At 46.8% G+C, this 23,322-nt stretch overlaps 2 protein-coding genes across 4 annotated transcripts in view; one reads left to right on the top strand and one right to left on the bottom strand.

The window, feature by feature from the left end:
• LOC140386757 (syntaxin-1A) overlaps window positions 1-23,322 on the bottom strand; it is a 428,170-nt gene that overhangs the window by 351,623 nt on the left and 53,225 nt on the right. The gene's annotated exons all lie outside the window — the stretch shown is intronic.
• Window positions 4,159-4,493, top strand: LOC140387260 (small ribosomal subunit protein eS28). The gene has a single exon (XM_072470217.1). The coding sequence runs from the start codon at window positions 4,173-4,175 to the stop codon at window positions 4,380-4,382; it is 210 nt and encodes a 69-aa protein (XP_072326318.1). The 5' UTR covers window positions 4,159-4,172; the 3' UTR covers window positions 4,383-4,493.

The following is a 23,322-nucleotide window of genomic DNA, read 5'->3' as shown; positions in this document are numbered from 1 at the left end:
GCATTAGTCCTTGAGCCACCCGTCTGTTAGGTGGCGCATGACACGCTGTAGCAAAGGGTCAGCCGCTGTCTCGTGGCAAATTTGGAAGAGGTGTTCATCCGTGGCAGGTAGATTGTAGGCCACCAAGGCCACATGGGCGTCAACCTGGCAGACGAATCCCACTGGGTCACACGGAGTGTTGACTGCCCTGGAGAGCGTGTCGGCAATGATGAGGTCTTTGCCTGGAGTGTATACCAGCTGGAAGTTGTATCGCCGGAGCTTGAGAAGAATATGCTGGAGGTGAGGCGTCATGTTGTTCAAGTCCTTCTGTATTATATTGCCCAGTGGGCGATGGTCGGTCTCGACGGTGAATTGAGGAAGTCCGTAGACATAATCGTGAAACTTAACAACACCGGTCAGAAGGCCCAGGCACTCCTTTTCTAACTGCGCACAGCACTGTTCCGTGGGCGTCATGGCGCGTGACGCATATGCAACGGGGGCCCATGATGAGGCCTCATCGCGTTGCATGAGCACTGTCCCAATGCCGGATTGGCTGGCATTGGTCGAAATTTTGGTCTCTTTTGCTGGATTGCTGGATCAAAGAAAGCCAAGACCGGGGCCGTGGTGAGTTTGGTTTTGAGTTCTCTCCATTCGCGCTCGTGGGCAGGGAGCCATTGGAAGTCTGTCGTCTTCCTGACCAGGTTCTGAGAGCCGTGGTATGAGAGGCGAGGTTAGGGATGAACTTCCCTAAAAAGTTGACCATGCCCAGAAATCGGAGGACCGCCTTCTTGTCCTCTGGCGTTTTCATGGCTGTGATAGCAGCCACTTTGTCCGCATCCGGCCGCACACCCAACTGGGAGATGTGGTCCCCGAGGAACTGGAGTTCCGTCTGGCCGAAGGAGCATTTGGCCCTGTTGAGGCATAGACCCTGCTCACGTGTGCGTTTGAACATGCGCTGGAGGCGACTGACATGCTCCTGAGGGGTGGTGGACCAAATGATTATGTCTTTGACACAGACGCGAACACCTTCAATGCCTTCCATCATTTGTTCCATGATCCTATGGAACACTTCTGAAGCAGATATGATCCCAAACGGCACCCTGTTGTAACAATATCTGCCAAAGGGGGTATTGAATGTACAGTTTCCTGCCGGATTTGTCGAGCTGGATTTGCCAGAATCCTTTTGAGGCGTCGAGTTTGATGAAGAGCTTGGTGCGAGCCACCTCGCATGCGATCTCTTTGCGTTTGGGAATTGGATCATGCTCCCTCATGATATTGCGGTTTCGATCCTTGGGATCAATGCAAATTCTCAATTCGCCGGAAGGCTTTTCACACACATCATGGAACTGACCCAGTTGGTTGGTTCCGTGACTCTGGAGATCACTCCTTGGTCCTGGGGGTTCTGCAGCTGCTGCTTGAGGCGGTCCTTAAGGCGTGCTGGGACCCTGCGAGGTGCGTGCACCACAGGCGTGGCATTCTGTTTCGATAAGATCTTGTAGGTATATGGGAGCGTGCCCATGCCTTCGAAGATGTCGTGGTGCTGGTCGATGATGGCATCAAGTTGCGCCCTGAAGTCAGCATCCTGAAAGGCAGACGGGTCATCAGGAGAGAGAGAGAGTGAACTCTCTGAACTAGGTTCAACAGCTTGCATGCCTGCGCTCCAAGCAGGGAGGCTTTCGAGGAGCCCACGATTTCAAAAGGAAGGATGGCTTTGCATGACCTGTGCGTCACTTCAAGTTGGCACAAGCTGCTAGCAGCAATGACATTGCCATTGTAATCCAATAGCTGGCAGGCTGATGGAAGAATGGCTGGCATGGCACGAAGGCTTTGGAAGTCAGACCGCGGAGACCAATGAGATTGGCGGAGGCACCAGTGTCCAGGCGAAATCGTATTTGGGACCGGTTGACCGTCAGGGTGGCACACCACTCATCGTCTGGATCGATGCTGTATACCTACAGCGGCTGGTGTCTTTGCTTCGGGGACAGCCTGTTTTTTGTCACAATACCGACTTGGAAAGGCGCCTTCGGGTCCTCGGTGTCACTGCTGTGTGCGAGGTCCGCATCGGACTCGGTGACCGTGGGTTGAATTGCCCGGACATTCCTGCGAGGCTGGATGAAGCGACATGAATTGGCAGGCTGAGCTGCTTGACAGAAGGCAGCATAGTGGCCAAGTCTGCCACATCTTAGGCATTGTCGAGATTTGGCAGGGCATTGCCGTTTTAAATGGACGGAGCCACAGATGCCGCACGTCGTAGCGTCAGCATGTTTGCTGCGCCACCGCGCATGCGTGGTGCGGTCGTGCGTGGTGCGCGCCTGCGCATTACGTTCTTCGACGTCACCGTCCCCTTTTTTGGTGCGCACAAGTACGGGAGTCCGCGAAAAGCGCGTGAAATGGCCGCCCTCATCCAGGCTGAGGCCCTGGAGTTGCTCCATCGTTTGGACCTGTTCTGGCTCGTGGGGACCTTGCCGCGCCGTTTCAGCCGCTTGGATGTGGGAATACCGACTCGTGGCATTTTTGTGTAAGGCACAGGTCTCAATGGCGGTCACTAGGGTGAGCTGCTTTACTTTGAGGAGCTGCTGTCGTAGGGGGTCCGACTGAACGCCGAAAACAATCTGGTCGCGTATCATGGAGTCGGAGGTGGGCCTGTAGCTGCAAGAGTGAGCAAGGATGGGGAGGTGCGTGAGAAAGGATTGGAAAGGTTCATCCTTACCCTGAAAACGCTGTTGGAACAGGTAGCACTCGAAACTTTCATTCACCTCTATGCTGCAGTGAGTGTCAAACTTGAGGAGGACCGTCTTGAATTTTGTTTTATCTTCACCATCCGCAAAGGTGAGAGAATTGAAAATGTGGATGGCATGGTCTCCGGCCGTGGAGAGGAGAGTAATCTTCCTGGTATCCGAGGCATCCTCCCTGCTGTGGCCTCAAGGAAGAGTCGGAAGCGCTGTTTGAATATCTTCCAGTTGGCCCCAAGGTTGCCGGCGATGCGGAGCGGCGGCGGCGGGCTGATGTTGTCCATGTTGCAGAATGACGGAATGCTGGCGGAAGGCAGATCACTTGCAGGTGGGTCTAAGAAGTGCTAATATCCCTCAACTCCTGGTATCATGTTGTGTTGGGTGCTCTGGATCCGTGGAACACATACAGGTCACCAACACTTGAAATAGTGCAACACTATTTTATTGAATCATTAACTGTTGTAACATACTCTGACTGCAGGTTAACACGATACTAGCTTTAACTAAAGACCTTTGCCTTGTCCTAACCAGTCGATGCACTCAGCACATGGTGAATGTCTGTGCTGCAGGCTGTGAGCTCTGTCCTCCTAGCTAGCTGCAGCTCGAATGAGCGGGAACTCTGATGCCCCCTGTCTTTATAGTGCATGCTCTCTAACTGGTGATTGGCTGCGGTGTTGTGTGTGTTGATTGGTCCCACTGTGTGTCCATCAGTGTGTGTCTGCACCATGATATACTGGTGTATATTATGACATTGCCAAGCTGAAAATCGTAAAACTTTGTTTTATTTTCTTGCTGTTTTCTCCTCATTGCCAAAAGATGTGATAACTGGAGACCACAAAGTAGGTTGTCGAATTCATTGTTTGAAAGAAGGAATATATAAGTAAAAAATGAAGTTTGACAATAACAGTAATTCAACAGAACAGTAGCAACAGAGATAACTATGAAAACAGGGGCACTAGTAAAACAGGTCTTGCTCAAGGTCACCCTCTTGCAGACTAAAAAACCTACCAAAGCCCACACATGCTCAATCAGACGCTACTAAAACAAGTACATAGGGGAAAGGATTAGAAGACTACTCTGCACTCAAATTACATTCTGTAACAGCCACCAATAGTAATTATGATTGGGAATTCAAAAGACGTCAGGATTAGAGGAGCCCACTTCAGAGGATTATGGAGCTGAAATACATTAGAGAAATAGGGAGGAGCAAAGCCATAGAGGGATTTGAAAACGAGGATGTGAACTTTGAAATCAGGACATTTCTTGTCCAAAAGCCAAGTAGGTCAGCCAGCACACGGACAATAGGGAAACAGGACTTGCTGCGAGCCAAGATAGGGGCAGCAGAGGCTTGGAGGAATTCAAGTTTACGGAGGGCAGATTTTGGAGACCAACCAAGAGTGTGTTTGAATTTTTACGTTTTGAGGTAATGAAGGCACAAACGTTTTTTCCACCGCCGCCATCATGGAGGGTCCGCGGACTCAGACCGTCAAACTGGCCCGGGTTACCAAAGTTCTTGGAAGGACTGGTTCGCAGGGACAGTGCACTCAGGTCCGTGTGGAATTTATGGATGACAGCAACCGATCCATCATTCGGAATGTGAAAGGGCCAGTTCGTGAGGGAGATGTGCTCACACTTTTGGAATCTGAGCGAGAAGCAAGAAGATTACGATAACAGACCGACAAAACTACCGCAAGTTGAAGCCGCTATCAAAACAATTGGTTATGGACATTTTCGCAGTTTTTTGACAATAAATATTAATAATTAAAAAAAATAAAAAAAAAATGAAGGCACAAACGAGGATTTCCACAGCAGCTGAACTGAGGTGGATGAAGTTACAGAGTGGAATAGCCAGTCTTAGCGATGACACGTATAGGAGGTTGGAAGCTCATCTCTGGATCAAACAGAACACCAAGGCTGAAAACAGACTGACTTTAATCTCAGATTGTTGCCGAGGAAAAGAATAGAGTGGTAGCCTGAGAATTAATTTTGGAGTGGGGAAACAATAGTTTCAGTTTTCCAAATATTTAATTAGAGGAAACTTATGTTCATCCAATACTGGATGTTGAATAAGCATTCTGACAATGTAGCAAGGGTAACATCAAGGATGCTGGTGGTGAGGAGGTAGGGGCGTTGTCAGCGTAGATGAATAAAGTAATGCCTTGCCTTCAGGTGATTTTACCAAGGGCCATTGTGTAGATGAGAAATAGGAGGGGACAAGGAAAGATTCTTGGGGAACACCAAAGGTAGCAATGCGGGAGCTGATAAAGGAATAATTGGAAGTGGTTCTCTGGCTCGGAATCAATAGATAATGGTGGAACATTCTTATACAGCTGGGCAAGAGTGGACAGATGTTGTAGGAGGGTGGTGTGAACAACCGTGTCAAAGGCAGAAAATAGGTCAAGACAGACAAGGAGAGAACATTTACCTTTGTCACAGTCACAAAAGGTGCTTTTGTTAAAAGCAGTTTTATTACTGTGGCAAGGGCAGAAACCTGATTGGAAGGATTCCAAATGGGCTTCCAGAAAAGATGGGATGCAACAATACATTTAAGGATTTTAGTGAGGAAGTGAGGTTGGAGACAAGACGATAGTTTGCAAGGATGTTGGTATTTTTGAGAAGAGGGGAGATGTCAGCTGCTTTAAAGGAGAAGGGACAACACCTGAAGAAACAGTTTAGTAGGAATAAGGATCGAGCATACAGGAGCTAGAATACATAGACAAGGTAAGCTCAAAGAGAGCATGAGGAGAGAGAGGAGAAACTCGAGAAAGATGCAAGTTCGGGGCTAGGGCAGGGGGTGCATTAAATGAATTGTTGCCGGGTAGGTTAGTGGAAAGGAGAGTTGTGGCAGATGACCGGATTATCTCAATCTTAGTGACAAAGGAGCTCATGATCTTCTGACACTTCTTGTTGGAGGTGAGGGTGGGGTTGGGACGGAGAGAGGGGTTTAAGATTACAATATACAGAACAGAGGGTGAATCATTTCATCCCAGGATGATCCTGGGATTGTGAACAGTTTTAGTGGAACATAACTAAATGGTGTTTTCAGTGCTACAACCAGAGCTGGTGGTGGATGCCTGTCCACCATATGATTTCAGTGCCATCCTTTGGACTTAAGCGAAGTACAGGGGAGTGAGAGAGCAATTATTTTATTTGGAATTAAGTTATCAAAGGCAATTAAGTAAATTAGTAGCTGCAGAAATATTGTGGTGAATGGACGGAAAAAGCCTTGATGGTTAGGATTTTGGATTTTGGAAAAGTGCCATTGTAAATGAATTGGTGTTTCCCTCAAGGACAGATGGAGGTTATAAGAACATAGAAAAATACAGCACAGAACAGGCCCTTCGGCCCACGATGTTGTGCCGAACATTTGTCCTAGATTAAGAACAAATTAATCTACACCCCATCATTCTACCGTAATCCATGGACCTATCCAATAGCCGCTTGAAGGTCCCTAATGTTTCCGACTCAACTACTTCCACAGGCAGTGCATTCCATGCCCCCACTACTCTCTGGGTAAAGAACCTACCTCTGACATCCCCCCTATATCTTCCACCATTCACCTTAAATTTATGTCCCCTTGTAATGGTTTGTTCCACCCGGGGAAAAAGTCTCTGACTGTCTACTCTATCTATTCTCCTGATCATCTTATAAACCTCTATCAAGTCGCCACTCATCCTTCTCCGTTCTAATGAGAAAAGGCCTAGCACCCTCAACCTTTCCTCGTAAGACCTACTCTCCATTCCAGGCAACACCCTCGTAAATCTCCTTTGCACCTTTTCCAAAGCTTCCACATCCTTCCTAAAATGAGACGACCAGAACTGTACACAGTACTCCAAATGTGGCCTTACCAAGGCTTTGTACAGCTGCATCATCACCTCACAGCTCTTAAATTCAATCCCTCTGCTAATGAACGCGAGCACACCATAGGACTTCTTCACAGCTCTATCCACTTGAGTGGCAACTTTTAAAGATCTATGAACATAGACCCCAAGATCTCTCTGCTCCTCCACATTGCCAAGAACTCTACCGTTAACCCTGTATTCCGCATTCAGATTTGTCCTTCCAAAATGGACAACCTCATACTTTTCAGGGTTAAACTTCTCAGCCCAGCTCTGCATCCTATCTATGTCTCTTTGCAGCCGACAACAGCCCTCCCACTATCCACAACTCCACCAATCTTCGTATTGTCTGCAAAGAGACATAGATAGGAGTCATTAATGAAATCAAGTCATTAATGAAATCACAAACAGCAGAGGACCCAGAACTGATCCATGTGGTATGCCACTGGTAACTGGGATCCAGGCTGAATATTTGCCATCCACCACCACTCTCTGACTTCTATCGGTTAGCCAGTTTGTTATCCAACTGGCCAAATTTCCCACTATCCCATGCCTCCTTACTTTCTGCATAAGCCTACCATGGGGAACCTTATCAAATGCCTTACTAAAATCCATTTACACTACATCCACTGCTTTACCTTCATCCACATGCTTGGTCACCTCCTCAAAGAATTCAATAAGACTTGTGAGGCAAGACCGACCCCTCACAAATCTGTGCTGACTATCCCTAATCAAGCAGTGTCTTTCCAGATGCTCAGAAATCCTATCCCTCAGTACCCTTTCCATTACTTTGCCTACGACCGAAGTAAGACTAACTGGCCTGTAATTCCCAGGGTTATCCCTATTCCCTTTTTTGAACAGGGGCACGACATTCGCCACTCTCCAATCCCCTGGTACCACCCCTGTTGACAGTGAGGACGAAAAGATCATTGCCAATGGCTCTGCAATTTCATCTGTTTCCCATAGAATCCTTGGATATATCCCGTTAGGCCCGGGGGACTTGTCTATCCTCAAGTTTTTCAAAATGCCCAACACATCTTCCTTCCTAACAAGTATCTCCTCGAGCTTACCAATCTGTTCCACACTGTCCTCTCCAACAATATGGTTCCTCTCATTCGTAAATACTGAAGAAAATTACTTGTTCAAGACCTCTCCTATCTCTTCAGACTCAATACACAATCTCCCGCTACTGTCTTTGATCGGACCTACCCTCGCTCTAGTCATTCTCATATTTCTCACATATGTGTAAAAGGCCTTGGGATTTTCTTTGATCCTACCCGCCAAAAATTTTTCATGCCCTCTCTTAGCTCTCCTAATCCCGTTCTTCAGTTCCCTCCTGGCTATCTTGTATCCCTCCAGTGCCCTGTCTGAACCTTGTTTCCTCAGCCTTACATAAGTCTCCATCTTCCTCTTAACAAGACATTCAGCCTCGCTTGTCAACCATGGTTCCCTCACTCGACCATCTCTTCCCTGCCTGACAGGGACATACATATCAAGGACGCGTAGTATCTGTTCCTTGAACAAGTTCCACATTTCACTTGTGTCCTTCCCTGACAGCCTATGTTCCCAACTTATGCACTTCAGTTCTTGTCTGACAGCATCGTATTTACCCTTCCCCCAATTGTAAACCTTGCCTTGTTGCATGCACCTATCCCTCTCCATTCCTCAAGTGAAAGTCACAGGATTGTGGTCACTATCTCCAAAATGCTCTCCCACTAACAAATCTATCACTTGCCCTGGTTCATTACCAAGTACCAAATCCAATATGGCCTCCCATCTGGTCGGACAATCTACATACGGTGTTAGAAAAGCTTCCTGGACACACTGCACAAACACCACCCCGTCCAAACTATTTGATCTAAAGAGTTTCCACTCAATGTTTGGGAAGTTGAAGTCACCCATGACTACTACCCTGTGACTTCTGCACCTTTCCAAAATCGGTTTCCCAATCTGTTCCTCCACATCACTGCTGCTCTTGGGGGGCCTATAGAAAACTCCCAACAAGGTGAATGCTCCTTTCCTATTTCAGACTTCAACCTATACTAGCTCAGTAGGCAGATCCTCCTCGAACTGCCTTTCTGCAGCTGTTATACTATCTCTAATTAACAATGCCACCCCCTCACCTCTTTTACCACCCTCCCTAATCTTACTGAAACATCTATAACCTGGAACCTCCAACAACCATTTCTTCCCCTCTTCTATCCAAGTTTCCGTGATGGCCACCACATCGTAGTCCCAAGTACCGATCCATGCCTTAGGTTCACCCACCTTATTCCTGATGCTTCTTGCGTTGAAATATACACACTTCAACCCATCTGCGTGCCTGCAAGTACTCTCCTTTGTCAGTGTTACCTTCCCCACTGCCTCATTACACGCTTTGGCGTCCTGAATATCGGCTACCTTAGTTGCTGGACTACAAATCCGGTTCCCATTCCCCTGCCAAATTAGTTTCAACCCTCCTGAAGAGTACTAGAAAACCTCCCCCACAGGATATTGGTGCCCCTCTGGTTCAGATGCAACCCGTCCTGCTTGTACAGGTCCCACCTTCCCCAGAATGCGCTCCAATTATCCAAATACCTGAAGCCCTCCCTCTGACACCATTCCAGCAGCCACGTGTTCAACTGCACTCTCTCCCTATTCCTAGCCTCGCTATCACGTGGCACCGGCAACAAACCAGAGATGACAACTTCGTCTGTCCTGGCTTTTAACTTCCAGCCTAACTCCCAAACTCGTTTATTACCTCCGCACCCCTTTTCCTACCTACGTCGTTGGTACCAATGTGCACCATGACTTCTGGCTGCTCCACCTCCCCCTTAAGGATCCTGAAGACACGATTCGAGACATCCCTGGCTCTGGCACCCGGGAGGCAACATACCTTCCGGGAGTCTCGCTCGCGACCACAGAATCTCCTATGTATTCCCCAAGCCATTGAATCTCCTATTACTATTGCTTTTCTATTCTCCCCCCTTCCCTTCTGAGCCCCAGAGCCAGACTCAGTGCCAGAGACCTCGCCACTAGGGCATTCCCCCAGTAGGTCATCCCCCCCCCCCCAACAGCATACAAAACGGTATACTTGTTTTGAAGGGGAACAGCCACGAGGGATCCCTGCACTGTCTGTTTGTTTTCCTTCCCCTGACTGTAACCCAGCTACTCTTGCTGTACCTTGGGTGTGGCTACCTCCCTGTAACTCTTCTCTATAACCCCCTCTGCCTCCCGGATGATCCGAAGTTCATCCAGCTCCAACACCAGTTCCCTAACACGGTCTCGGAGGAGCTGGAGTTGGGTGCACCTCTCGCAGGTATAGTCAGCGGGGACACCGGTAGTATCCCTCACCATCCACATCCTACAGGAGGAGCATGCAACTGCCCTAGCCTCCATCCCCTCTTATCTTACAGAACATAGCTGCCCTGTGGACCAACTGGAACGCCGCCCTCCGACTCTGCTCCCAGTCAGCTGCACTCTCTGTAAACTCCTGGCTCCCTTCTCGCTCTTTACAGAAATGAAATGAAAGGAGCACCTTGCTGCCTGCTCACCTAACTCCCTCAGTCACCAAACTCTCACTATAGCACTCAAATGTACCAAATTCAGCACTCAGTGCCAACAAAGTCTGCACTGTAGCTGGATCACTTTTATACTGTGTATCTCGCCTCTGAAAACTGGCCTAATCCAATTATCTAATTAACAAGCTCCTGCTGCAAGTACCTACAAGTAGAACCTTTGTTTAAAGCTGATTGAAAATTCACCTTCTTCTAAACCAAACAGCAGCTTTTAAGTTAATTAACTAAATAAAAGAAAGACTAGATTTTAGAGAAAAATGAATCCTTGTATCCCTCAGTCACCAAACTCTCACTATAGCACTCAAATGCACCAAATTCAGGACTCAGTAAGAGTTGTGGAAAAAGAGGGGTATGTGGGTGGTTAGTAATACAAGAAAGCAAGTAGAAATGGCCTTTTCTGCAATTGGTACAATGGGACTAGCAAGGCCACGGGAAGTGCTAAAGTCAAGCAGATGGCTGTGAATAGGGGATTGAGGAATTTAAAAAGAGGGAGAGATTTAGGGAGGATAAGAGGGCAGTAAACTCAAGTTGTAAGTGAACATAATGATTTCAGATATAGATTGAAATCACCAAGAATGCTAAGTTGTTTGATGCAGGAGCTGAGGCAGGAAAGCAGTGACGATGACGCATTAGAATTATTGCACAATAATGATTAAGGACAATACAGAACAATGATTTTGAAAGAGGATTAAGAGGACTGGAACAAGGCAAGATGCACAAAGGAAGAGAAAGTGCCAGACGAGTAGGAGTAAGGCCACGGTGTGATCATAGAATCTCTACAATGGAGGAGGCCATTGGACTCATTGAGTCTGCACCAACACCCTTCCAAGGCCCACTCTCCCACCCTATCCCCGTAACCCCACCCAACCTTTGAACATGAAGGGGCAATTTAGCATGACCAATCCACCAAACCTTCACATCTTTGGACTGTGGGTGGAAACCAGAGCATCCACAGGAAATCCTCGCATACCCGGGCAGAACATGCAAATTCCACAAGTCCCCCACGGCCGGAATTGAACCCAGATCCCTGGTGCTCTGAAACAGCAGTGCTAACCACTGTGCCGCCATGCCACCATACTTTCTTGTGATAAGTGCCGTACTACTTTGCTGGAAAGACCAGCAAAAAATGTCCATCCTAATTGTCCTTGAGAAGGTGGTCGTGAACTGCCTTCTTGAACTGCTGCAGCCCATGTGGTTTAAGTGCACCCAAAATGTAGTTAGGGAGGGAGTTCCAGGATATTGACTCCACGACAGTGAAGGAATGGCTGCTATATTTTCAACTCCATATGGTGTGAGGCTTGGAGGGGAACCTGCAGGTGGTGGTGTTCCCATGTGTCTGCTGCATTTGTCCTTCTAGGTGGCAGAGGTCATGGGTTTGGAAGGTATTGTTGAAGGAGCCTTCATGAATTGCTTTAGTGCATCTTGTAGAATGTAAATAGCGCACACTGTTACCAATATGCATTGGTGGTGGAAGCAGTCAGATGGGGTGACAAATCAAACATGCTGCTTTGCCCTGGATGGTGCCAAGCCTCTTGAGTTGTTGATGAGTGCAACTCCAAGGCAAGTGGAGAGTATTCCATTACATTCCTGATTTATGTCTGGTAGAGGGTGGCCAGGCTTTGAGGAGTCAGGAGTGGAGTTACTCACCTCAGAATTCTGAGTCCCTGATCTGCTCTTGACGCCACAGTATTTACATGGCTGGTCCAGTTGTTATGGTCCAGGGTTTAGAGAACCCCAAAGTGTATCATGGAGTTCACCTGACCCATGACTTTTAATAGATTTAGGTATGGGGAGCACATGGCCCACTCTACAGGTGTGGTACAGCAGAAATCGAAAAGTATTTTTTAAAGCAAAACAATGTTTATTCTATGAACTCAAATTAACCTTTTTAAAACATAGTGAACATCTTAGCAACCATCAATGCAAATACAACCCCCCAAAGAATACAACACTAAGTCATCCTTAAGCTTTCCTTTTAACAGCCATAAGGCATTAAAAAATCCTTTTAACATAAGCGCATCAGGTTTAAATTCACTACTGAGAACAGTTATCACTCTGAATTCACCAAATGATCAAGAGATAGTCTTTACACGGCAGGGAGAACATTACACATTCTTTGGCAGGCTGCAGCTCCAACACTGAAACGAAACCACAAAAACACAGACACACCCAAGCTTTTCTCAAAGTGAAACGAAAAAGCAGAACCAGAGCTCAGCTCCACCCACTCTCTGACACCACTGCAGTAACTTAAGCAGACAAACATTCTTAAAGCAACATTCTCATGACACAGTTCACTTTTTGGTGAATGGTAACCCTCAGAATGTTGATACTAAGGGATTCAATGATAGCAATGCCATTGAATGTCAAAGGCCAATGGTTGGATTCTCTCTTGTTGGAGATGGTCAATACCTGGTACTTGTGTGGCACAGCTGATGCTTGCCGCTTATCAGCCCAAGTCTGAATATTGTTGAGGTCTTGCTTAATATAATCACAGACTGCTTCAGTATCTGAGGAGCTGTGAATGGTACTGAACACATGCAATGATAACAAACAACCCCACTTTTGACCGTATTATGGAGGGAAGGGCGTTGATGAAGCAATTGAAGATGGTTGGGCCTAGGGCACTATTCTGAGGAACTCCTGCAGCAATGTCCTGGATTGTACTCCAACAACAACAATTATCTTTCTTTGTGCCAGGTATTACTCCAACCAATGGAGAGTTTTCCACCCCCTGATTCCCATTGACTCCTGTTTTGCTGAGATCCTTGAAGCCATACTCAATCAAATCTTGCCTTTTTCAGTCGCAGTTACTCTCACCTCTGGAGTTCAGCTCTTTTGTCCATGTTTGGACCAAGGCTGTACTGATGTGATGAGCTGAATGACCCTGGCGGCACACAAACTGTCAGCGCTGGGAGGGATGAGTTACAAGATTGGCAAGGTTAGCCCCCAGTGGGCACAAGGGACGGGAAGGTTGGCTGGAGACTGAATGGGGAAATTGGGGCTGCTTCTCGTAATGGGCAGTGTTGACAGCCTTGAAATGAAATGAAAATGAAAATTGCTTATTGTCACAAGTAGGCTTCAATGAAGTTACTGTGAAAAGCCCCTAGTCGCCACATTCCGGCGCCTGTTCGGGGAGGCTGTTACGGGAATTGAACCGTGCTGCTGGCCTGCCTTGGTCTGCTTTCAAAGCCAGCGATTTAGCTCTGTGCTAAACAGCCCCTGTGCTAAAAAGCTTGGTGAGCTCGTCGGAGGATTCTCAAAAAGGCACTGAGGGGAAATGTAGGTTTTTTTTAAAAACAGGGAAGCAAGCCTTCGATGCCAGCAAGAGAGCAGGAAGGTCAAGGAATACTGAAGAATTGCATTGGAAATTTGGTAGGGTAGAATGTAACAGGAGGTAGACAAGGTTTTCAGTGATGGATATGGAGCATCTGTGCAACAGGTAATCAACAATATAGCTTCCACCTTTGAAATGTTGATCAATCTACCAAATTTCTGATTCATTGAGGTAACCGAATGCAACCTCAGGAAATAGAAAGTGGTGTAGAGTTTGCAATAGTTTAAAATGTTCAAAAGACCTCCAAGCAACAGACCAAATAAAAACACAAGTAATTTTTTTCTTTTTGGAATCACTTCTGGAATGGGCAGCATGGTAGCGCAGTGATTAGCACTGCTGTCTCACGTCGCCGAGGACCCGGGTTCGATCCCGGCCCCGGGTCACTGTCTGGGCGGAGTTTGCACATTCTCCCAGTGTCTGCGTGGGTCTCACCCCCACAATCCAAAAAGATGTGCAGGGTAGGTCAATTGGCCACGCTAAATTGCCCCTTAATTGGAAAATAAAAGAATTGGGTATTTAAAAGAAATTATTATTTTTTTAAAAAAGAAAAGAAACACAAAGCAAAGTTGCAACCTGTGGGCCTTCAAGGTGATGAATGAGCTGCCATCTACTCATTGAGAGGATTGCCAAAACTTTATCAAATGTGAATCCCCAACAAATTTATCACAGAATAGAAAGTGTTTCAACAGGAGTAACGTGTAAAGTGATGCATGTGGAAGGTCGGAATAGGGAACAGAAATACATTTTAACTGGTGTAAAACAGATGGATCATTTGCACAGACACACAGGTGATTAAAGGTGGTAAAACAAGAAGATAAGGCCGTGAAAAAAAAGTACTGACAGAACCCTTGAGTTTGTATCTCAAGGCATCAACACAAAAGCTAGCAGCTAATGTTGAGCTCGTATAAGACTCCATTTGGGCTAGTTTTGTGTACTGCTCTGGGGCCTCGATTACAGAAAGGATTGAATAATAGAAGTAATGGAAAAGGTGTTGCATAGATTCACTGGGATATAACTGGGGGGAAATGGTTCACAGTTGTGGGGAGAGACTTGAGAATTTGGGCTTCTTTATAAAAACACAAAAGATCAGAAAAGTTCAAGCAGCAATCGAATAGAGGCTTCCAGGACTCTGAAATGTAAACAATTGGTAAATTGTTTCAATGAGGGGAGGGGATAGTGAATGATAGTGAGGGGACACAAATTTAAGATAATGATCGGAGTCATCAAAGGCAAGGTTAGAGAAAAGCCTTTTACATAAGGAGCAGTTAGAATGTGCAGAATTATCTGCCACAAATTACTGAAACATAAATTAAAGGAGGAATTTTCTATCTGCTAGGCGAGGAAAGCACGGTCAGCCAAGATCATTCCTGTGGAGCAAAATACTAGCACATTGGGTGAATGGCCGATTTCTGAAACATAACATTCAGTTTCTACCTTAATGTTTATGCCATCCTACCAATGAGCCGAAGAAATGTAAAATTTAAGGATACGAATGTCAATGAGCTGGGAGGGTCCATGGAAAAGATGGGTATCGTGGACCCGTGGCACTTTAAGAACGCAGGGGGAAGGTGGTACTCCTGTATCTCAAATGTTTAGAGGGTGTACTCCGGAATCAACTTTTTTCTGGTGAGCCAAAAATGGTAGGGGTGGAGGGGGCAGAGTACGCAGGCATAGTAATTTCAGACCATGGCTGGAAATTCGGCTTAGATCAGGATGGAAGCAATGCCGGGATGGAGGCTCGAATCGGGGTTGTTGACAGACAGAGAGTTCTGTAATAAGTTGCGGTCAGTGATTAAAGACTATGCTGAGTTGAACCAGAACTGGGAGGTGTCAGCGGCCACATTTTGGGAGGCACCGAGGGCAGTGGTCCGAAGGGAGATTATCTCGTTCAAAGCACATGAGATAGGAAAATGAGGGAGGACGCTTAATGAATGAGATAGTCGAAGTGGATAGGGAGTATTCGAGGTCACCCACCACGGAGGGACTGGCAAGAAGGAAAAGGTTGCAGGGGCAATTTTCATAGGTTGACAGGTAAGGTAAGGGTAGGGTAAGGGGGGGGGGCTGCTGTACAAGTACAGTGAGAAGGCAAGTTGAATGCTAGTACATCAACCACAGAGGCTCTGCCCAGGGAAATATTGACGTTATGGACAGAGACAGGGGAGGTTGCGACGGAGCCGGGGAGGATAAATAAGACATTTAGGGAACAGGGCAGACCCGGAGGATGAAGAAGGGGACATCGGGCGTTTTTTGGATGGGCTGGAGTTTCCACAGTTGTAGGAAGAGAAGAGGCAGGCGCTGGAGGAGCCTTTGGGGCTGAGGGAGGTATTGGACAGTATAAGAGGTATGAAGCCGGGAAAGGCCCCGGGGCCCGATGGTTACCCGGCAGAGTTTTATAAGGAGTTTGCAATGGACCTGACATTGCATCTATTGGGGGTGTCCAGTGAGGTGCTGGAGAAGGGGGAGCTGCCGGAGACGATGATGCAGGCAATGATCACATTGACATCAAAGAAGGGGAAGGGCCCATTAGAATGTAGGTCATGTAGGCCAATATCATTGTTAAATACAGATGTAAAAGTGCTGTCTAAGCTGGTGGTGGGGGGGATGGAAGGTTGTGTCCCGGGGGTGGTTGCGGAGGACTAGACAGGCTTCGTAAAGGGCAGGCAGCTCTATAGTAATATAAGGAGACTGTTAAATTTGATCATGACTCCGTCGAGAGGTCGGGTATCGGAGGTAGTGGGGTCCATGGATGCGGAGAAGGCATTTGACTGGGTAGAGTAGCGGTATTTGTTTTGTGGTCCTGGGAAGGTTCGGGTTTGGGCTGACCTTTGTGGCGTGGGTGCGCCTGTTATATGTGGCACCGGTGGCAAATATACGGACCAACGATATGGGCTCACAAAACTTTGGGTTACACAGGGGAACAAGGCAGGGGTGCCTGCTGTTGCCGCTGATGTTTGCGCTAGCTATAGAGCCTCTGGCAATGGCCCTGAGGGGGTCAGCAGAATGGCAAGGGATTATGAGGTGGAGCAGGGAGCATCGGGTGTCGCTTTCTGCGCACAACCTGTTACCATATGTGTCGGACCCGCTGGAGAGCATGGGGAGGATTATAGGCCTATTTGGGAAGTTTGGGTGTTCTCAGTATACAAGTTGAATGTAGGGAAAAGTGAAATGTTCCCGGTGAACGAGCTTGGTCGTATAGCCAACCTGGGGGCGGTTACCATTTAAGGTAGCCAGAGATAGGTTTAAATATCTGGGGATTCTGGTAATGGGAGAGTGGGCGACACTGCATAAATGGAATTTAACAAAGCTGGTGGGGGAGGTTAGGGAGGATCTGAAGAGGTGGGACACACTGCTCCTGAGTCTGGCAGGGACAGTCCAAGTGGTGAAGATGAACAAGTTGCCAAGGTTTCTATTCACATTCCAGACGCTTCTGAATTTTGTAACAAAGGCCTTTTCCGGAAGCTGGATAAGATTATGTCAGAGTTTGTGTGGGCAGGGAAGGTACCACGGGTCAAGAGGACCCTATTACAGAGGCAGAAGAGGTGTTGGATTTGCCAGAGCTGCTGCATTATTATTAGGCGGCGAATGTGGAGAATGTGAGGTGATCGTGTGATGGAGAGGAGGCAGAATGGGTTAGGATGGAGGAAGAATCCTGTAGAGGATCCAGCCTGGGGCTATGGTGACGGCGGCGTTGGCACTGGCACCAAGGAAATACATGGAGAGCCCAGTGGTGCAATTCACAGTGAAGATCTGGAATCAGTTGTGGAGGCACTTTAGGATAGAGGGAATGTTGGTGTTAACGCTGCTGTGCGAAAACCACGGATTTGAGTCGGGGGGAGGGGAGACAGACGGTATGTAAAGGAAGCGGAGAGAGGTGTGACTGGTTCAGGTGAGGGATCTGTACCTGGAAGAGAGGATTGGCAGTATAGAGGAACTGAAGGGGAGGGTAGAGCTCCCGAGAGGAAATGAGTTAAGATACTTGCAGGTAAGGGACTTCGCACGGAAGGTTTGGAAAGAGTCCCCAGGCCACCGAAGTATGCCCTGCTGGAGCGACCGCTGCTTACGGACGTTGATGGGGAGGGCTGATTCGGAGACATACATGGGTGGCTGGGAGAGCAGGGAGGCGAGCAGGATGTGAAGATTAAGGAGAAGTGGGCGGGGAGATAAACTGGGGAGTGTGGAGTGAGGCGCTGCGCAGCGTAAACACGACTTCCTCGTGCGCAAGGATGAGCCTGATACAGTTCAAGGTCGTACACAGGTTGCATATGACTCAGGTAAGAATGAGTGGTTTCTCCAGGGAGTGGCAGACAAGTGCAAGATGTGTGGACAGGGACCAGCAAACCACGCACATATGTTTTGGGGTGCGAGAAGTTGGAGAGATTCTGGGTGGGCGTGTTCACGGCACTAATGAGGATTGTGGGGGAGGAGGTTGGGCCGGACCCTTTGGTGGCGATATTTGGAACATTGGAAAAGCCGGGACTGCTGGAGGGGAGGAAGACCGATGTCATGGCCTTCACTTCTCTGGTTGCCCGGCAAAGGATCCTACTGGAATGGCGGTCGGCAATGTCAACAGGGCTGGCGACATGGCTGGGAGACCAATACGACTTTCTCCATCTGGAAAAGATCAAATACGAATTGAGGGGTTCAGCAGAGGGCTTTTCGGCAAAGTGGGAGATATTCGTGGCCGTGTTTGAAGAGATGTTCGTCACGGGGTGATGGGAGGGGTTGAAAATGGGAAACAATTGTATAAACTGTATAATTGTGTGTTAGGGAGTATGCTCCCCAGAGTGTTTATGTTTTGTAACCGTTTGAATAAGTTTGGAATAAAATACATTTAAAACAAAAGGAAATCTAAAATTTCCATGTTCCCCATACATACATCCTGGACCTCTCCCATCACAGACACCAGCACTACAGGCACATTTTAATATCCCTCATAATTTGGAAAGGGGCACAGAAAGCTAGTGGGCAGAATTCTCCCAACAGATTTCCAAGAGTGGTCTCCGGCGGGAAACGAGGTACAATTCCCATGGGGTGGATCAGCGCGATCCAGGTCGTTGTCCACCCACACTTAGAATTAGGAGTCAGGGTGAATTGCGCCAAGGAATCCAAAGGGGCTAACAAAGCCGGGTCCCCAGAGATCAGGCACCATTTTTAAAGGGAGCCCCAATCTCAGAATAACCCTACAGCACCCCCCCTCCCCCCCCCCCCCCCCCCAATCGCTTCCATCAGGCCCCCCCTCTCCCCGGCCGCCCCAAGTGAACCCCACCCCTGCTTTCCAGGGCCCCTGTTCGGCCCCATCCCTGCCACTGCCAGGTTGGCACTATCCCATGTCCCTACCATCCGGGGGCTACAAAAGCCTCTGACCCTCCCGGTGTGGTCATCACGTCTATGCAGAGAATTCAACAGTGGCTGTGAGAAGCTCCTCATTGAGGAATCTTTGCACGTCAATGTTTGAATAATGCCAGCTGTTTCTATGATGGAAAAGGTCCTCCAGTGCAGATATGCTGTTCAGGCATAGATCCAGTTGAAATAGATCCAGTCTAAAGAAAATGCTCTCAGATCTCTACCTGCTCTTTCCAAGGCAGCACTTTCAGAGTAGAAAAAAAGCCCACTGTGAAAAAAAGCACTCAGACAGAGCACTTGCCCCTTCTAGGAAGGACTTCAGAAGTGGAAACTCCAGCAGAAAAAATAGTTAGAAACAACACCTGCTCGTTCTAGGAAGCACTTCAGAGTTAATAGACTGTGAAGAACTATAAAAACGAACAGCTAATCCTTCCTTTAAAATAGCTTAGACCTGTCAATAAAGAGGTGAGAAAAGTACCTCAAAGATCTCCAACACATCAGAAGGAAGACTTTTAACTACAACTGACAGTTCATTAAAATTGGCATGCTGAAATAGAGTTTAATGATTTTCAAATCTAGAAAGAGAAGAATTGCCATGTGACCCCCATCCCAGGAAAGACCCCCTGAACGGAGCCCCTCCAGCCCAGCTCGACCTCCCTCATCCCCCACCGCGGAGCCCTGGAGGCAAGTGCAGAGAGGGTATTTGCCCCTTTGCTCCCCCTCTGTGACCCTGGTGCCTGGTCCTTGCTTGTTAGAGTGACCTCCCATAGTTGTGGGGGGGGGGGGGGGGGGAAGCTAATGAAATTAAAATGAATGCAAATCAGTTTTGATTGGTTCTCGCCCTTTCTGGGTAAGATCCTGTTCAAGCCTGCTGGAGCAGGCTGGGAGAATGGGAAACTGATTTGCAGCCGGCGTAAATCCCATTTCGGGTCTTCCGCAATTCTCCCAAAATAACAGAAATTGCACCGAATGCAATGAGGCCGGAGAATTGCCCCCAGTTCAGGAAATTAGTGTGTTTTCTACAGCTCAAATTCATTCAATTGCCTAATTAAGTAGAGGGTTTCTACAGCAATGGTGCTTTGCTAATGGTGTCAAATTTAAGGTAATGAAATATCCAAAAGATGCATTCATATTAGAGCTCAAAGTATCAGGAAGCTTTCCTACAAATTAATTTGCAGTTATTTATATTTGCTTTCGGACAACACCAAACTCTAAAGATGTTGCATGTTGGACTTTCTGATGGGATCAACAATCACAACCAATAAACTATGCTGCTTTCTTGAAACTAGGTCAATAATGCAAGTGGTTCTGTCACCTGTGTGGATTTGGTTATGATACAGCTCTGCCTAGGAAAAGCTTATCTATTCCCTTTTTAAATCATATTACACTACAAGGCATGCTTATATAAATTACTCTGAACAAGTGAAAAATTAAAATAGCCATGATCACAATCACCAAATAAAAACACAATTTTCTATCAGCCATGGAGATCCAGTCGTATTATCACTGAACACTCACCCACCCACTCAGCAAATGCCCCAATCTGGACCAACCTGCCTGAGCTAAGCAGTTCTGCTGTGGACCTATGGTAGGACCTATGGCTCAACACCAACAACACAGCCCAGAATCAGCACTTGGTTATGATCCCACGTTGGAAATCTCAGGCTTCGGGTGGCAAATGGATCAAATTGAATAGGTTTTGCACTGGGGTCGGATCTTGTCACAACAACCTCTTTGGTTCAGGATACCGTGACTCACCCCTGTGCAACTGCCGCGGTGCAAACCATGATGCATATCACCGACAAATGCCCCAATCAGTGCCTCAGTGATACTCCCACTGCCCGATGAGGAGGCTGCCAACTGCCTGAAGAATTTCAAATTTCTTCATCACTGCATATGACAGTCGTGGTATTGGACTCGTAACCCAGAGACCCTGGGTAATGCTCTTGAGACCTGGGCTCAAATCCCATCACAGCAGATGGTGAACTTTGAATCTAATACAATCTGGAACTGATCCATTGTTGATCGTCATAAAAATCCATCTGGTTCTCCAATGTCCTTTAGGGAAGGACATGTGCCGTTCTTACCCGGTCTTGCCTATACGAAACTCCAGATCTAGAGCAATGGTTGGTTCTGCCCCCTTAAGGGCAATTAGAATCAGAGAATTTACAGTGCAGAAGGGGGCCATGCGGCCTATCGGGCTTGCACCAACCCTTGGAAAAAGCATGTCTCCACCCTATACCCATAACCCAATAAGCCCCTCCTTTTTGGAAGCTAAGGGCAATTTAGCATGGCCGCTCCACCTAACCTGCACATCTTTGTACTGTGGGAGGAAACCGGAGCATCCAGAGGAAACCCATGCAGACATGGGGGAAAAGTGCAAATTCCACAGTCACCCGAGACCAGAATTGAATCCGGGTCCCTGGCGCTGTGAGGCAACAGTGCCACCGTGCCACCCTGAAGGGATGGGTAATAAATGCCGGCCATGCCAGAATAAAAAAAACATATGAAAGATCAATCCCTGAAATGTCGCATGGAGCCTGGAAAATATTAAATGATCTATGGCATTATATGCGGCTCTGGATTCAAGATTGGCTGCATTATTGAGGTCCTGTGAATCTTTTAACAGATTCATCAATGGAGATGCAATGCGTTTTTGATGAAGAAATAAAACCGACTTGGGTAATTCAGTCTTGAAATCAGTGGAATTGGAATCTGACATTTAAAAAGAAAAGAGAATGATAAATGTCTTCTGGAGTCTTGCCAGTGACCAAGCAATAAACTTAACTGGCCAAGGAATATGGCCAAATGGACCAGTTTTTGTGGACTTAAACCAGTTTACACTGGAGAAAACACTATTTGCTCATTATTAAATGTAAATTGAAATCAGACCCTGATAAAATCTTCTTAATATCAGATGCTCTCATTTTCAGGGCTGGGGTGACAATAGGCCAAGAGTTTCTCCACTACAATTTGCAATGACTCATAATGGAGCTTATTTCCCATCAAGAAAATATTCCTTGTTCAAATATCTGAAAACAAATGATCACAACTTGAGGAGTTTGAATTGGAGAAGGACGCCGGGTATCTGGGTACATTATGTTTCTGGGGCACCACCAACTTCTCGTTAAAGTAAAGTAAATACAATGAAAACATTCCAGTCCAGCTGAAAGGATAGAGAAAACTTTAATTGTTCAGAGCACGTGGAACTCACTGGACAGATTTGCCTCGAGGTTCACTTCAGTCGAGACAGACAATCTCAAATCAGCTCAGACCAACCAGAATGCAGTAAGACAGAAACTCAAGAGGATTGCCCCAGGCTTGATTTCTTGATCAGGTGCACCCAATTAATTGGAGTAAATCGAGCGGATTCAACCGGAAAATTGTGTAGAATCCCATCATATCACATCTCCGTTCACGTGCATTATACACAACTCCTGTAAGCAGGGAATGCTGGTATTGAGCACAGGTAGATAGAGCTATATGTAAAAATGAATTTGGGGGCTGGAGCATTCTGGTGTTCAGGGTGTCTGCTCCAAATGATTTCCATGGGGATTCCCACATTACCAGGGACGATTTGGTCCAATAGCTGTTTCGGAACTGCTTATTCGAATGCAACGCATGATGGTGTGTTATTTTGAGAAACAGCAAATAAATTGGTGAGGCAAATTTAAAATTACCCAACTCTCTCTCTTCACATTTTTGCTTATTTCCCCCCTGCCGACACTTTAGGTGCTCATGAACCTTTGCCGATTGATGCACCATTTTATCTCCCTCATCGTTACGGCCACCAATGGTCTTCCCAGTAGAAGTTAACATAATTTAGATGTGTGAAGGGGGAAGAGCAGTGATAAAATTGTGACAATTGGAATATTTTAGGGAAATTGAATTATAAACGTATTGGGAAATTTAAGGGTAAAAAGTCTGGGGTTAGTAGAATGTGTTTGACTGAAATGGTAATGTTTGAGAAAAAAATAATTCTGTTCTGCAAGGCCCGAGTGGTTTTAGTAGCCAGGAGGTGAAATTGATAATGGATGTGTTTTTCAGTCTGGGCTAATGCATAGTGGTTTGCCTGGGGAAATCCCTGGGGAGTATATGTGGTTTCAGTCCCTGGAAAGTTGATTTGTTTTTTTAGCTTGGGGAGATGCTGGGTGGAGCTAAGAGAGACAGATGGGTTTTTTTTTTAAAAAGGCTTTGGAAGTGGAGTGTGACTTGGCAAGCCTTGTTTTTAGACCTCATGTAAAGGCAGTTTTATTTCAGAATAGGATAGTTTAAAAGAAAATGTAATAATATTTTAAATGAAGAGCAATCTTGCCTGAAGACAAGAAAGAGGCTGAATGCTGGCAGCTATTTGAAGATATTTAGCCACAGTCTGAAGGGGATCTAACAAGAGACCGAATCTGTTCTGTAAAGCAGCTATTACCATATTCCTTGCTCATTTTTAACCTGGATTGAGAGCTGTATGTTTCTTTTCTTGTTTTTTTAATGGAAAATTGAGTAGTAATGTGAAGGACTCATTGTAAGCTGTTCTTTTTTGG

This window comes from Scyliorhinus torazame, chromosome 12 (assembly GCF_047496885.1).
Source record: "Scyliorhinus torazame isolate Kashiwa2021f chromosome 12, sScyTor2.1, whole genome shotgun sequence".
Classification (NCBI taxonomy): Eukaryota; Metazoa; Chordata; class Chondrichthyes; order Carcharhiniformes; family Scyliorhinidae; genus Scyliorhinus; species Scyliorhinus torazame.
Note: the sequence above shows the minus strand (reverse complement) of the source record. Positions and strands in the feature narration are given on the sequence as shown.